Genomic DNA, 12,689 nt, shown 5'->3' with positions numbered 1-12,689 from the left:
GGTGAGAGCAGAAACAAAATTTATTTGAATATTTTTAAGACCTGTTTAAATGTTTTCTCTGGGCAAAAGGCATCAGAAGCCACAGGGTTTATATTCATCCTGTGGTGATGAAAGATGTCTACTGGATCTTTATGGATCAGCTGCAAGAACTGTAGGGGAGCCTGTGTTAGAGAGCTGTGGGCCTAGGAGCGCAGCTCGGTTGGTAGTGTTTGCCTAGGATGTGGGAAGCCTTGAACTGGGTTTTTATAAGCTGAGCGTGATGCCACAGGTCTGTGTTCCTAGCACTGGGGACATGAATGGAGGCAGAAGGATCCAGAATTCAAGGTTATCCTCAGTTACAGAACAAGTTTGAGGTGAGTCAGGGCTACATGAGACCCTGCCAAAGAGAGAGAGAGAGAGAGAGAGAGAGAGAGCGAGCGAGCGCACAGGAAGAGGTAAAGCTGGCTTGTCTCCTGCTAGAGAGCTGTATATATTTACTCTCTTCACTTCGAACCCCACCATCACTGAATTAAACAGAATCCAGCTTTAGCACACACAGCATATTTTATTTCAGAAAACATGAGAAATAGTAAGTTTTTTGGTTTCATTTGGTTTTCAAGACAGGGTTTCTCTGTGTAACAACTCTGGCTGTCCTGGAACTCACTGTAGACCAGGCTGGCTTTGAACTCACAGAGATCCACCCGCCTCTGTCTTCCGAGTGCTGGGATTAAAGGCATGTGCCACCACCACCCAGCAGAGAAACAGTAAGTTTTAAAAATCATTTTTTTTTTTGGTTTTTCGAGACAGGGTTTCTTTTTTTTTTTTTTTTTTTTTTTTGGTTTTTCGAGACAGGGTTTCTCTGTGGCTTTGGAGCCTGTCCTGGAACTAGCTCTTGTAGACCAGGCTGGTCTCGAACTCACAGAGATCCGCCTGCCTCTGCCTCCCGAGTGCTGGGATTAAAGGCGTGCGCCACCACCGCCCGGCTAAAAATTATTTTTTGCCAGGCATAGTGGCCCACACCTTTAATCCTAGGACTAAAGGCAGAGGCAGGCAGATCTCTGTGAATTTGAGGCCAGCCTGGTCTATAGACTGAGTTCCAAGTCAGCCAGGGCTGCATAGAGAGACCTTGTCTCAAGCTAAATAAATGAATGAAATCACTATTTAAGGTAAACAGTCTCATCCTTATGATTCCAGCACTTGGGATTCTGAGGGAGAAGTACCTTAAATCCAAGACCAGCCTGAGCTAAGTAGTAAGTTACAAATAATCTTGAACTACAGAGCAAGTCCTAGTCTCAATAATGGTAATAAGGGGCTAGAGAGATGGCTCAGTGGTTAAGAGCATTGCCTGCTCTTCCAAAGGTCCTGAGTTCAATTCCTGGCAACCACATGGTGGCTCACAACCATCTGTAATGAGGTCTGGTGCCCTTTTCTGGCATTCAGGCATACACACAGACAGAATATTGTATACATAATTAATAAATAAAGAAAGAAAGAATTATTTAAAAAATAATGGTAATAAAAATAATAATAACAGTGACCACTTTTAAAATGAAGTCCAGGTAGTTCACATGAGTAAGAACTTGGGAGAATTCTGGTAGCTGCTGTACTCCCTCTTAAAGAGAATTCTCACTTCCACAGCCTTCACCAAAAGGGGTGGGAGGAGGAGGGAATACTTAGAGCCGTTTGCCGAAGACAGGATATTATTAAACCTATAAAAAGCTCCCTTATTTGCCCACAGTTGTGGCACAATCTCCAGCTCATCCTTTGTTTATTGAAAGCAAACTCAAACTGACCTATGAACCCTTGCAGTGACCTCCCCCAACATTGTAGTCAGATGCCCCAGGTGCACACACCCTAAGACCCTTGGCATCACACTTCCCTCCTCACGGAAGTCTTCTGCTGGCAAGAAACACCTCAGCTCCTTGAAACCCTTCTCAGAGATCCTCCTGCATGGGTCCAGGAACCCTCCCCTTGTAGCTGTCCAGTGCACCCTCCGCCTGCTTCATTCTTTTCTCAACTTTATATCAAGTCCTCGACCTCATACAATTTACTTTTCATTGTGTTTAATGTGTCTTCCCCTAGTATGTGTCCGACTCCCGGGGAGCAGGGATGTTTTGCTCACTAATAGTGGAAGTACCTGGCACCGGGGTACACAGAGGCAGCAGGCCGCCAGGGTGAGGATGCGCCAGCAGTTCAACACTAGGACTTACAGCCCCTGCATGTGTTTTCCTTGTAGGTGTATTCCCTGGACTCTGCTGATTCTTTCCAAAGCTTCTACAGCCCCCACAAGGCTCAGATGAAGAACCCTATCCTGGAACGCCTGGCAGAGCAGATTGCAACCTTGTGTGCCACCCTGAAGGAGTACCCAGCTGTGCGGTATCGGGGGTAAGGCAGCATGCTGGGCTGCTCTGGATGGCGTATTTTGTGTCCCACTAGTAGCTGAGTTCAATCCCCGGAACCCATGAACAGATGGAAGGAGAGAACCAACTCCACAGTTGTCTTCACACCCATACACCTGTGCCATGCTTGAATTCCTCCACGCACAAATCCAAAAATTACAAATAAAAATATTCTGTCAATTATCTTACCTCTTAGCACATCCAGAAAAGAGTATATGTATATTTCGTTACTGAATAATCAAAATACAAACCCCTGTGCCACTGCAGTCATTTCCTGGTTTTTATTCTCTTTGAAATGTTTTCGAACCAACATCATCTTTGCAGAGGTTTTGAAAGTGAAATACAAAATCAGGCATGACGGGGCACAGCTGTAATTTTAGCACATGGGTGGCTGAGGAAGAAAGATCAGGAGTTCACAATTGTTCTCAGATACACAGCAAGCTTGAGGCCAGCCTGGGCTACATAAGACCCTGATTCAAAATTGAGAGAGAGAGAGAGAAATGGAGGGAGGGAGGTACAGTGAATAATTCTCTAAAGGGCACAGTCTTTGGAGATACGTGTACATGTGTACACATATATATGCACATATATACATGTACATATGTATGTATTGGGTTTTTTGAGATAGGGTTTCTCTACAAAGCCCTGACTGTCGTGGAACTCACTATGTAGACCAGGCTGTTCTCAAATTTGGAGATTCACCTGCCTCTGCCTCTCCATATGCTAGGATTAAAGGTGTACGCCACCACCCAGCCAGTCTTTGAATCTTTAAAAAAGATGTAGTACTGGGTGTGGTGGTACACATCTTTAATCCCAGCACTTGGAAGGCAGTGGCAGGTGGATTCCTGAGTTTGATGCCAGCCTGGTCTACAGAATGAATTTCAGGACAGCCAGGCATACACAGAGAAACCTTGTCTCAAATATATATATGGATATGGCGCTGGGAATTGAACTTGAGTCCTCTGGAAGTCTACCTTCCTAACCTCTGAGTCATCTCTATAGTCCCCAATCTGTGGGTTTTATAAAATCATTGACTCGTTGCTTCCTGAGTGCTGGGGGCCTTAGAACTAAAGATACAGTTCCACCCTTAGATGTTCCCGCGAGCAAGTAATGATGGATCCCAGTAAGTGAGGGACGCGCTCACTGAGGCACTGCTCACCAGTGCCTTCAAGCAGCATACCCAAGTGCTAGGGGGCATCCACAGTGAGCAAAGGCCTCCAGCCTAGGACAGGGTAGGGCTGTAGAGTGAGCATGTGGCAGGTCTTAAAAGTGGGTTCAGCTTGCAGTAGATGGGTAAGGAAGGGTGAGGGCATTGACTCTGCTGCTGGCGTAAGCAAAGGGCAAGTGTAGTGTGGCATAGTAGCCATGTAGAGCAGGTTTAATATCACGAGACCTCCTGAGAGGTTGGGACAGGAGAGCACATCAGGGCAAGGAGAAGCAGGAGGGGGCTGTGAAGCCAGGTCACCAAATGCAAGCAGAAGGCCTGGGCTTCTGAGTGATGGCAGCTCTGGGCAGAAAGGATGGACTGGTCTAGGGAGCAAGGCCTCTGTGCGGCTCAGGTCCACAGTTGCACCAGGCCAGGGCCGCCAGCGCATGATTCTGAGCGGTTCTGAGGGCTGTGGGCTGAGCCTGCCCTTCTGTGCTGCTCTGCTGAGGCTTGGGTAGCAGGAGCTCGAGCTGGGAACAGAGTGATAGGGGCACTGAGGTTGGCGAAAGTGCAGATTGCAGGCCTGTCTTCTAAGAGGCAAGGGGGGTTGAATGGAATAAAGATTATTTCTGTTTCTGCTTAAGCTAGAAGAAGAAACAAGAAAAATCTTTTATAGGCTAGGTACTAAGCAGAGCATTTGATTTTTCTTTTTAAACTACATATGTAGCATATGGGTTTGCTTGTTCTTGAGACAGGGTCTTGCTATGTAGCCCTGGCTGGCCTTAAACTTGTGGCTATTCTTCCCAAGCCTCCCAAGTGCCAGGATTCTAAGCATGAGCTGCCATGCCTCACATCCATGGGTCCATTCTTATGGTAAAATTCTAATATAGAAGAAGCTCCCAGCTCTCCTGCACTGCTGGCGTCCCGCCTAGAGGCTTTTGGCATGTTATTTAGATGCACAGGTGGCTTACCCTCTGTCTTTCTCCTTTGGTCAGGGAATACAAGGACAATGCCTTGCTGGCTCAGCTGATCCAGGACAAGCTGGATGCTTACAAAGCTGATGATCCCACAATGGGGGAGGTAAGCCTGGCCTTGGACAGCGAGGCCCTCATTCTGAGCAAACAGTGTTTACGTGGCCAACCTTGAGCCGGCATAGCCCTGCAGCTCACAGAACGAACGTGAGGGCTGCTTCTCCTCCTGCATAGTGATCTCCAATAAAGTGCCGCGCCTCTGGGGCAGGCTGACGCAGAAGCATTCAGAATGTCCTGTTTGTCCTCCCAGCTTCAGCCCTGAATGCCCAGGGAACTCTCTAGTAGCAGACTAGCAAAGACAGGGAGTTGACAGCAGGTGGTCTCCTCTGTCTATGCAGTGCACCTCACTGGTTCCACAAGTCCATGCGTATGCTCCACATACGCACGGTTCTATGCACTCTTAACACATACGGAGTTTTGTGTAACCAACGCTGCCGCTGAGATCCAGAGCTGGGGGCAGAGTGCATGCTTACTTAGTGTGTGTGAGACCCTAGCGGATCCCCAGACACAGAGCTCTTCCGTTAGTGCTGTGGACTTGTACTTGGACCCCTCAGTGTTGGGTACTCACTCCAGTTAGTCACCCATTCGTCATGAACTTGTGCTCTGTTGCACACGCTCGCTTTGGCCCTAGCCATAGCTTCAGGGCTGTGTCAGGAGGCCCCTGGTAAACCGGCACATCCCCTGCAGGAACTGGTTCTCTTGCTGGGCACCAGGCACAGCACCCACTGAGCTCTATTCCTGCAGCTCTGTAGCAAAGCAGTTCCCTTAATTGGAGCCTCTCAAGTTGGTTGTGTGGCTTCTGAAGCATCTCTCTGTTTCTTGCCAGGGTCCCGACAAGGCACGGTCCCAGCTCCTGATCCTGGATCGTGGCTTTGACCCCAGCTCTCCTGTGCTTCATGAATTGACTTTTCAGGCTATGAGTTATGACCTGCTGCCTATCGAAAATGACGTTTACAAGTAAGTAGAAAGTGACAGGGTCCACAGTGACAGGCCCTGCAGATGACTGGGATTCCTCTGCCTAATGAAAAGGATATGTTTGTGGCTTTTCACTTTTTACCTTTGTGTGTATGCGTAGTATGCATGTGTGTCATAATGATAAGCATATTTGGGGGGACATGCCCTTAACCACTGAGCCATCTCTCCAGTCCTGGTAAAATATTTCAACAGGGTTTCTAACTGACTGTTCTGTGCAGTGGAACTGCTTTCTTCCTTATAAAAATATCACCTGCCTGTAATCTCAGCACTCAGGAGCCTGAGACAGAAAGGTCCTGAGCTTGAGGCCAATCTGGACAACTTACTGTGAGAGCCTATCTCAAGACAGAGTGGCCTTACAATAGAGATTCTGAGGCTGGAGAGATGGCTCAGTAGTTAAGAGCATGGGTTGTTCTTCCAGAGGACCTGAATTCGATTCCCAGAACCCACATGGCAGCTCACAGCTATCTCTAATTCTAGTTCCAGGGGACCTGATGTGCTTTCCTGACCTCCACAGCCACCAGGCATGCACCTGATGCATGGACATAAATGAAGGCAAAACGCAAACATAATAAATAAAATGAGCCAGGCAGTGGTAGCGCACGCCTTTAATCCCAGCACTCAGGAGGCAGAGGCAGGGGGAATCTCTGTGAGTTTGAGGCCAGCCTGGTCTACAAGAGCTAGTTCCAGAACAACTAGGACTGTTACACAGAGAAACCCTATCTCAAAAAAAAAAAAACAAAAATAAATAAATAAAAATAAATGATTCTAGGGCTGGAGAAATGGCTCAGTGGATAGGAGCACTGGCTTCTCTTGCAGAAGACAGGTTTCAATTTCCAGCACCCACAAAGAGACTTAAAACTGTCTGTCATTCTAGTTCCAGGGGAGCTAATACATTCTTCAGGCACACACATGTTACACATATATCCATACATACAGACAAACACTCAAACACATATAAAATAAACACATCTTTGTTTTTTTGTTTTTTATTTTTAACACATCTTTCTAAAAAAAAGTTTTAATAAATAAATAAATTTTTCAAAAAAAGTTCTGTCTGTGGTGGTGCATGCCTTTAATCTCAGCACTGGGAGGCAGAAGCAGGAGGATCTCTGTGAGTTCAAGGCCAGCCTGGTCTACATAAGCAAGTTCTAGTGTAGCCAGGGCTATATGGAGACACCCTGTCTCAATTAATTAACTAATTTAAAAATGAATATTCTAAAAATATCCATGGCTTTCAGCCCTTCTCCCTTTTGGAATCTCCCTGGGATTCCTGCCCGGACTTCCTCCCAGGCTGTTGGCTTTGGGCAGAGCCCTTTCTCTTTGTCCAGGGAATTGCCCTCTTGGTGTTGTCCCAGATGACCTGGCCAGCTGTCAGGTGGTCAGTGGCGTTATGAGCCACGCCCGGGATCAGCTGGCAGCTGAGAACACAGTTGTTATCCTTAGGAACCGAAGGAGACATCTGGGTGTGGTGGTGCACACCTGTGATCCCAGCACTTGGGAGGTACAGGCAGGAGGATCAAGAGTTCAAGGCCTGTCTTAGCTATTTTAGCTTGGAGCTGGCCTGGGATATACACGAAATCTTGTCTCATAAAACTAACAAAGCATCCAGAGGGGGCCCAGAAGGCGCCATGGGGAGCCAGGCCACCCAGGTCCTCTCTCCTGCAGATACGAGACCAGCGGCATTGGAGAGGCGCGGGTGAAGGAGGTGCTTCTGGATGAGGACGACGACCTGTGGATCGCGCTGCGCCACAAGCACATCGCAGAGGTGTCCCAGTAAGAACCCTGCTGCACCGTCCCCAGGGTGGGCCCTTAACCCTGGGCTGGGGGCGGCTCTATACACCTAGCAGCCTGGCGAATGAACTCATCCTCTTGGCACAGCTGCTGACATGCTGTCGAAACTGACTGGTTTCCTGTTCCTTGCATGCGTGCTTTTCCACCTTCCCCAACTTAAGACACCCGCCACTCAGGGCAGGCGTTCTGAGGACCCTGGGGAGCATGGGTGGCCCTCTCAGAGGAGCGCCTCATAAACATGGGGTGTTGAAGCCAGTCCATCCCACTGTGCACACTGGCTGCCCGGGAGCTGCCAGGCAGGTCTCGCCTGGTCCTCCAACTGAGGCACCCCTTGAGAGAGCTCATGATGTTCCCGTGTGTAAACACGGTTAGAAGGAGACAGCAGACCTTTCCAGAAAGCCACACTCGTCTCCTTCAGCTGGAGTAGCCTCATGAAATCCACAAGGAAAAGTAGGAAGGCTTTGCTCCCTTCGGTGGTTCTGTTTAGGGAAGTGGTTACCAAAGCTTTTTGATCACTCAGCCTTAAATACTGAGCTGGGCTGGAGAGATGGCTCAGAGGTTAAGAGCACAGGCTGTTCTTCCAGAGGTCCTGAGTTCAGTTCCCAGCAACCACATAGTACCTCCCAGGTACCTATAATGAGATCTGGCACCCTCTTCTGGCATACAGGCCTACATGCAGGGAGAGCATTTTATACATAATAAATAAATCTTGAAAAAAAAAATACTGAGCCATAGGCTTAGGATGCAGCTCAGAGGCGGAGCTTTTTCCTGCCATTGACACAGCCCTGGGTTCCACCCCCAGCTCCACAAAAATAGTGTTTTAATGGGGGGAGATTTTTTTTCTTTTTGTTTATCAAGACAGGGTTTCTCTGTGTAACCCTGGCTGTCCTAGAACTCGCTCTGTAGATAAGGCTAGTCTCAAACTCAGAGATTCCCCCTGCCTCTGCTGGGGTTAAAGATGTATGCCACCATGCCCAATACTGGGGAGGAAATCCTGACCAACATTTCTTGTTATTAAATTTATTTATGACGAGTCACATACTACATAGATTTGTATTTTCCAAACATAAAACATGAATGTTCCAATATGTGTGCATTTGGAAAAGAAAATAAACATGAGTGGACGTCCAGCACTGTCCCACTTGCCCCTTGAGCCGTCTGACACACTGCTCTGGAGACCAGTGGTTTAGAGGATCAGGGAGCATGTAGGCCTGTATGCCAGAAGAGGGCATACATGTGTCCTCCACTTTAAACACATACCTCAGTGGGAAGAGACTGCCACCTAGTCCCAAGGAAGACTGCATGTGGCTTCAGTGGTCTCTGCAGAGAGCCTGGGACACTGTGTTGAGCATGGCTGCCTCCCCCCATTTTGCAGGGAGGTCACCCGGTCTCTGAAGGACTTTTCCTCTAGCAAGAGGATGAATACTGGAGAGAAGGTAAGCCCACTCATGTCTAGAAGTCCTGGGTGGGGAGGGTTAGTAAGTCATGCCAGTGCCCTGATACCCTGAGGGTCAGTCCCTGTCTTCTCTGTGTCCCACTAGGGGAGTGGACAGGGCCATATTTCTCCCTCACTAAATGTCTGCTTTATTTTTACATTTAAGATTCATACCTTAAAACAAAACAAAAAAAAAAACCCGAGCTCTGGAGCATGAGATGTGGGTCCGTTATAGAGTGCTTGCTTCACAGCACAGACCTTGGGTTCGATCTCCAGCACAACAGACAGGTCCTATCTTTCTGAAAGAGCCCTTGTCTTCCGGTGTCTGTGGACAGCTGCTTTCTCATACCTCGAGGATTAGGATTTACCATCTAGGAGCATAACTGATCTTAAGCCAGGCGAATCATGAGTGCTTTAGCTTGTGGTGGACTTAGAATTCATAACCTCACCTACCAAGGTTATCCCGACTCTGTCCTCTTTTTACTCTGTTAGAAACGTCCTGCCCAGCAAGATGTGGTGTTTGCCTTTAATCCCAACCAAGATGGTTCAGCAGGTGGAAGGCACATGTCAGGAGAAAACTGACTCCTGCAAGCCGTCCCCAAACTGCTCTAAGTGTGCTATGGTATTCGTTCATGTGCACTTGCACACAGACTGACTAATTAAAGTATAACTTAAAAGGTTGGAGAGACGGCTCAGTGATTAAGAGCATTTATGCTCTTGCGAAGGACCCAAGTGCAATTCTCAGAACCCACATCGACTCACAACTGTCTGTAACTCCAGATCCAGAGGATCCAATGCCTTCCACTGACACCCGAATTCAAATGTGCATAAACCCACACTCAGACATGTAGTTGTATAAATCTTTTAAGTATATTCAATAAAAATAAAAAACATATCTAATTTAAAAATTTTATAGCTAAACATCAGGGTTTAATTCTCCACCTGGTGACTGTTGTGACTACATTTGTGACCTTTTTTTTGTTTTTGTTTGTTTTTCAAGACAGTGTTTCTCTCTGTAGCTTTGGTGCCTGCCCTGACACTAGCTCTTGTAAACCAGGCTGGCCTCAAATTCGCAGAGATCTGCCTGCCCCTGCCTCCTGAGTCCTGGGATTGAAGGTGTACGCCACCACCGCCCGGCCAATATTTGTGTCCTTGAGTGGACCCTTGTGGAGTCTAAAGTGGCTGCTGTCCTGTCACGTGCCCTCCAGCTTCACAAGGCTCCGTTAGGTCTAGTGACACCGTGCTTCCTTCCCCACAGACCACCATGCGAGACCTGTCCCAGATGCTGAAGAAAATGCCCCAGTACCAGAAGGAGCTCAGCAAGGTACGGAGATGCCCCTCCCCCTCCCCCCTTTCTCCCACCCCCCACCTCCCACTCCCCACTCCCACCCAAACTGTCTGACTGGGAGGAGCCAAGCTGCAGGATTTCTCACGCCCTGCTGTCCCAGTCCATTCATGGAAATCTGCAGATTTTAGGCTGAGTTTGTGTTAGGAGAGGAAGGAAAGGGAGACTGAAGAAAGGCTGAAACCTCATTTCCTGCCCCTGCCCTCTTCTTCATCTTTTCCTTTCTTTCTTCTCCCTTGCTGTTGACTGGAGGCCTCAGTTCCTCACCTCACAGGCCTTAGCCGGTGCTGGCTATCCTCACACAGCTCTGGCTTCCCTCAGAGTGGCTGATCAGAGAGAGGGCCAGGGGAGCGTCAGGGCTTCTGTGTCCTGATCGTAAAGGTGAACCCGTATCACTTACCTGCAGCGTTCTTACCCACACTGCACCTGTCCTGTGCTCAGGGAGCTGCTTCTAGAGGGAGGTGTGCCTCGTGCCACCCCACCCCCTAAAAGATTTCTCCTTTCTCACCTGTAGGCCGTGGATTACCCCACTCTCCCAATAATACATTTTCTGTCATAGCTGTGGGCATTGGAGTCCTTTGTGAGGACGCTCAGTGTCCCGTGAGTCAGTGACTGTCCCTTCACTGAGTCTTGTGCTTTCCCTAGTATTCGACCCACCTGCACCTTGCTGAGGACTGTATGAAGCATTACCAGGGCACTGTGGACAAGCTCTGTCGTGTGGAGCAGGTAGGGCTGTCTTCCTTTCCTTTTTGCTTGGCAGAACTCCTGCCCTGCAGTGTGATTGTGATTCACCCCACAATGTTAACCTCTGACCTCGAACATCTTGCAGAATCATAGGATCTAGAGAAGGAGAGCCCATGACCCCGGCTGTCTCAGCTGTGGAGCCAGTTTGGCTCTGCTCTGGCGGGTAGGGCCTAGATGCATCTGGAGTGCTGTGCCACTTGGATTTTGCATGCCTGGCTCTTTCCAAAGACTGCTTTTCCTGGAATGGCAGAAGACAGTCCTGAGGAGTTGTGAGCCTGGTCGGGCCAGCTGATGTTTGTGTTCTCCTGTGTCCTGGTCCCGCTATGATGAGGCCAGTTTTGGAGCCCGGGGTGCCAATGCAGCAGCAGGGCTCCCTAAACGTTGCTAGTCACAGGTCTGGGGATTGAGTTTTAACGGACTTCTGCCATTGCTGGTGTGTTTGGTGTCCTCTGCATCCTTTTCCCTACCGGCTAACTCAGCATAGACATCATTTTCACCTCTGTAGAGTACCCATACCAGAAACGTGGCGAAGCCGCTAAACTGTGTGACAGCTGTTTTGTCGCTGATTTCCAGCCCCTTGGTTAGCGGTCTCAGCTCAGATCCACTCCTCACATAGACCAACAGCCCTGAACTCTGAGCCATTCTCCTAGCCCCTGTGCCAACTTCTATTTCCAGCCCCTGGGTTAACCATCTCAGCTCAGATCCAGGCCTCGCATAGACCAACAGCCCTGAACTCTGAGCCATTCTCCTAGCCCGTCAGCTTCTAAGGAAGGAAGAAGACACTGGAAGATTTGAAGTGCCAGACTTGGTGGCACAGGCCTGTAACTGCAGCTGCCTAGGAGGCTGAGCCAGGAGGACCATAGGTTTCAGGGCAGCCTGGACAACTTAGTGAGACCCCATCATACACACCCCACCCCCACCAAAGCCATTCTGAAGGCTTTATAGAAAAACATCAGCTCGTGCTCAGTGTGGGGCTGAGATCATCCTCTTGGCTTGGTGTGAGAGGCGCAGTGTAGGTTTGCATGCCCTGTCCAGTAGTGTTGCCTGGGTTAGAAGGGAAGCAGCCCTCCCTCCAAAACTGCACCCATTTCTTAGGCAGTCTCCACAAACAATCTCCTCCCCAAGAGCTCAGCCATCCAGAAAGCAAGTTCTATCTCGTCAGTAAGAAACAAGTTCAGGCCAGGGTTACACAAAGAAACCCTGTCTTGGAAAAAAAAGAAAAAGGAAAGAAAGAAAAAATAAAAAGCAAGTTCAGATTAACTTTGGGAGCACAATTTTTTTGAAGTACTTAAAAATATTAAGAAGTATTAAGCTGGTTGTGGTGGTGTAAACCTGCAATCCCAGCACTCAGGAGGCAGAGGCAGGTGGATCTCTGTGGGCTTGAGGCCAATCTAGTCTACGTTATTCTAGGACAGTCAGAGCTATATAGTGAGACCCTGTCTCTAAAAACTAAAAAAAGGGCTGGGTGGTGGCAGCAATGCATGCCTTTAGTCCCAGCACTCAGAAGACAGAGGTAGGTAGATCTCTGTGAGTTCAAGGCCAGCCTGGTCTACAAGAGCTAGTTCCAGGACAGCTAGGGCTACACTGAGAAACCCTATCTTGAAAAACAAAAAACCAAAATCAAAATTTGGTAATGGCTCAGTGGTTAAGAGCATTACCTGCTCTTCTAAAGGTGCTAAATTCAATTCCCAGCAACCACACGGTGACTCACAACCATCTGTAATGAGATCTGGTGCCCTCTTCTAGCCTGCAGACATACATGCAGACGGAACACTGTATACTTAATAAATAAATTTTAAAAAAATAAAAAAAGATTGAATTAGTTGCGAGTTGCATTTCCCTG

At 48.3% G+C, this 12,689-nt stretch overlaps 1 protein-coding gene across 2 annotated transcripts in view; it reads left to right on the top strand.

The window, feature by feature from the left end:
* Positions 1-12,689, top strand: part of Stxbp1 (syntaxin binding protein 1) — a 62,074-nt gene that overhangs the window by 32,217 nt on the left and 17,168 nt on the right. For both annotated transcript variants that reach the window (XM_075985888.1, XM_075985889.1), the window contains exons 7-13: positions 2,216-2,364; positions 4,521-4,605; positions 5,383-5,513; positions 7,197-7,304; positions 8,698-8,758; positions 10,016-10,081; positions 10,748-10,828. In XM_075985888.1, the coding sequence (XP_075842003.1) occupies positions 2,216-2,364; positions 4,521-4,605; positions 5,383-5,513; positions 7,197-7,304; positions 8,698-8,758; positions 10,016-10,081; positions 10,748-10,828 (681 nt within the window). The remainder of the gene's footprint in view (positions 1-2,215; positions 2,365-4,520; positions 4,606-5,382; positions 5,514-7,196; positions 7,305-8,697; positions 8,759-10,015; positions 10,082-10,747; positions 10,829-12,689) is intronic.

The sequence above is a fragment of the Microtus pennsylvanicus genome, chromosome 9, assembly GCF_037038515.1.
Source record: "Microtus pennsylvanicus isolate mMicPen1 chromosome 9, mMicPen1.hap1, whole genome shotgun sequence".
Taxonomy (NCBI): Eukaryota; Metazoa; Chordata; class Mammalia; order Rodentia; family Cricetidae; genus Microtus; species Microtus pennsylvanicus.
The sequence above is the reverse complement of the archived record's forward strand: the minus strand, read 5'-3'. Positions and strand labels throughout refer to the sequence as shown.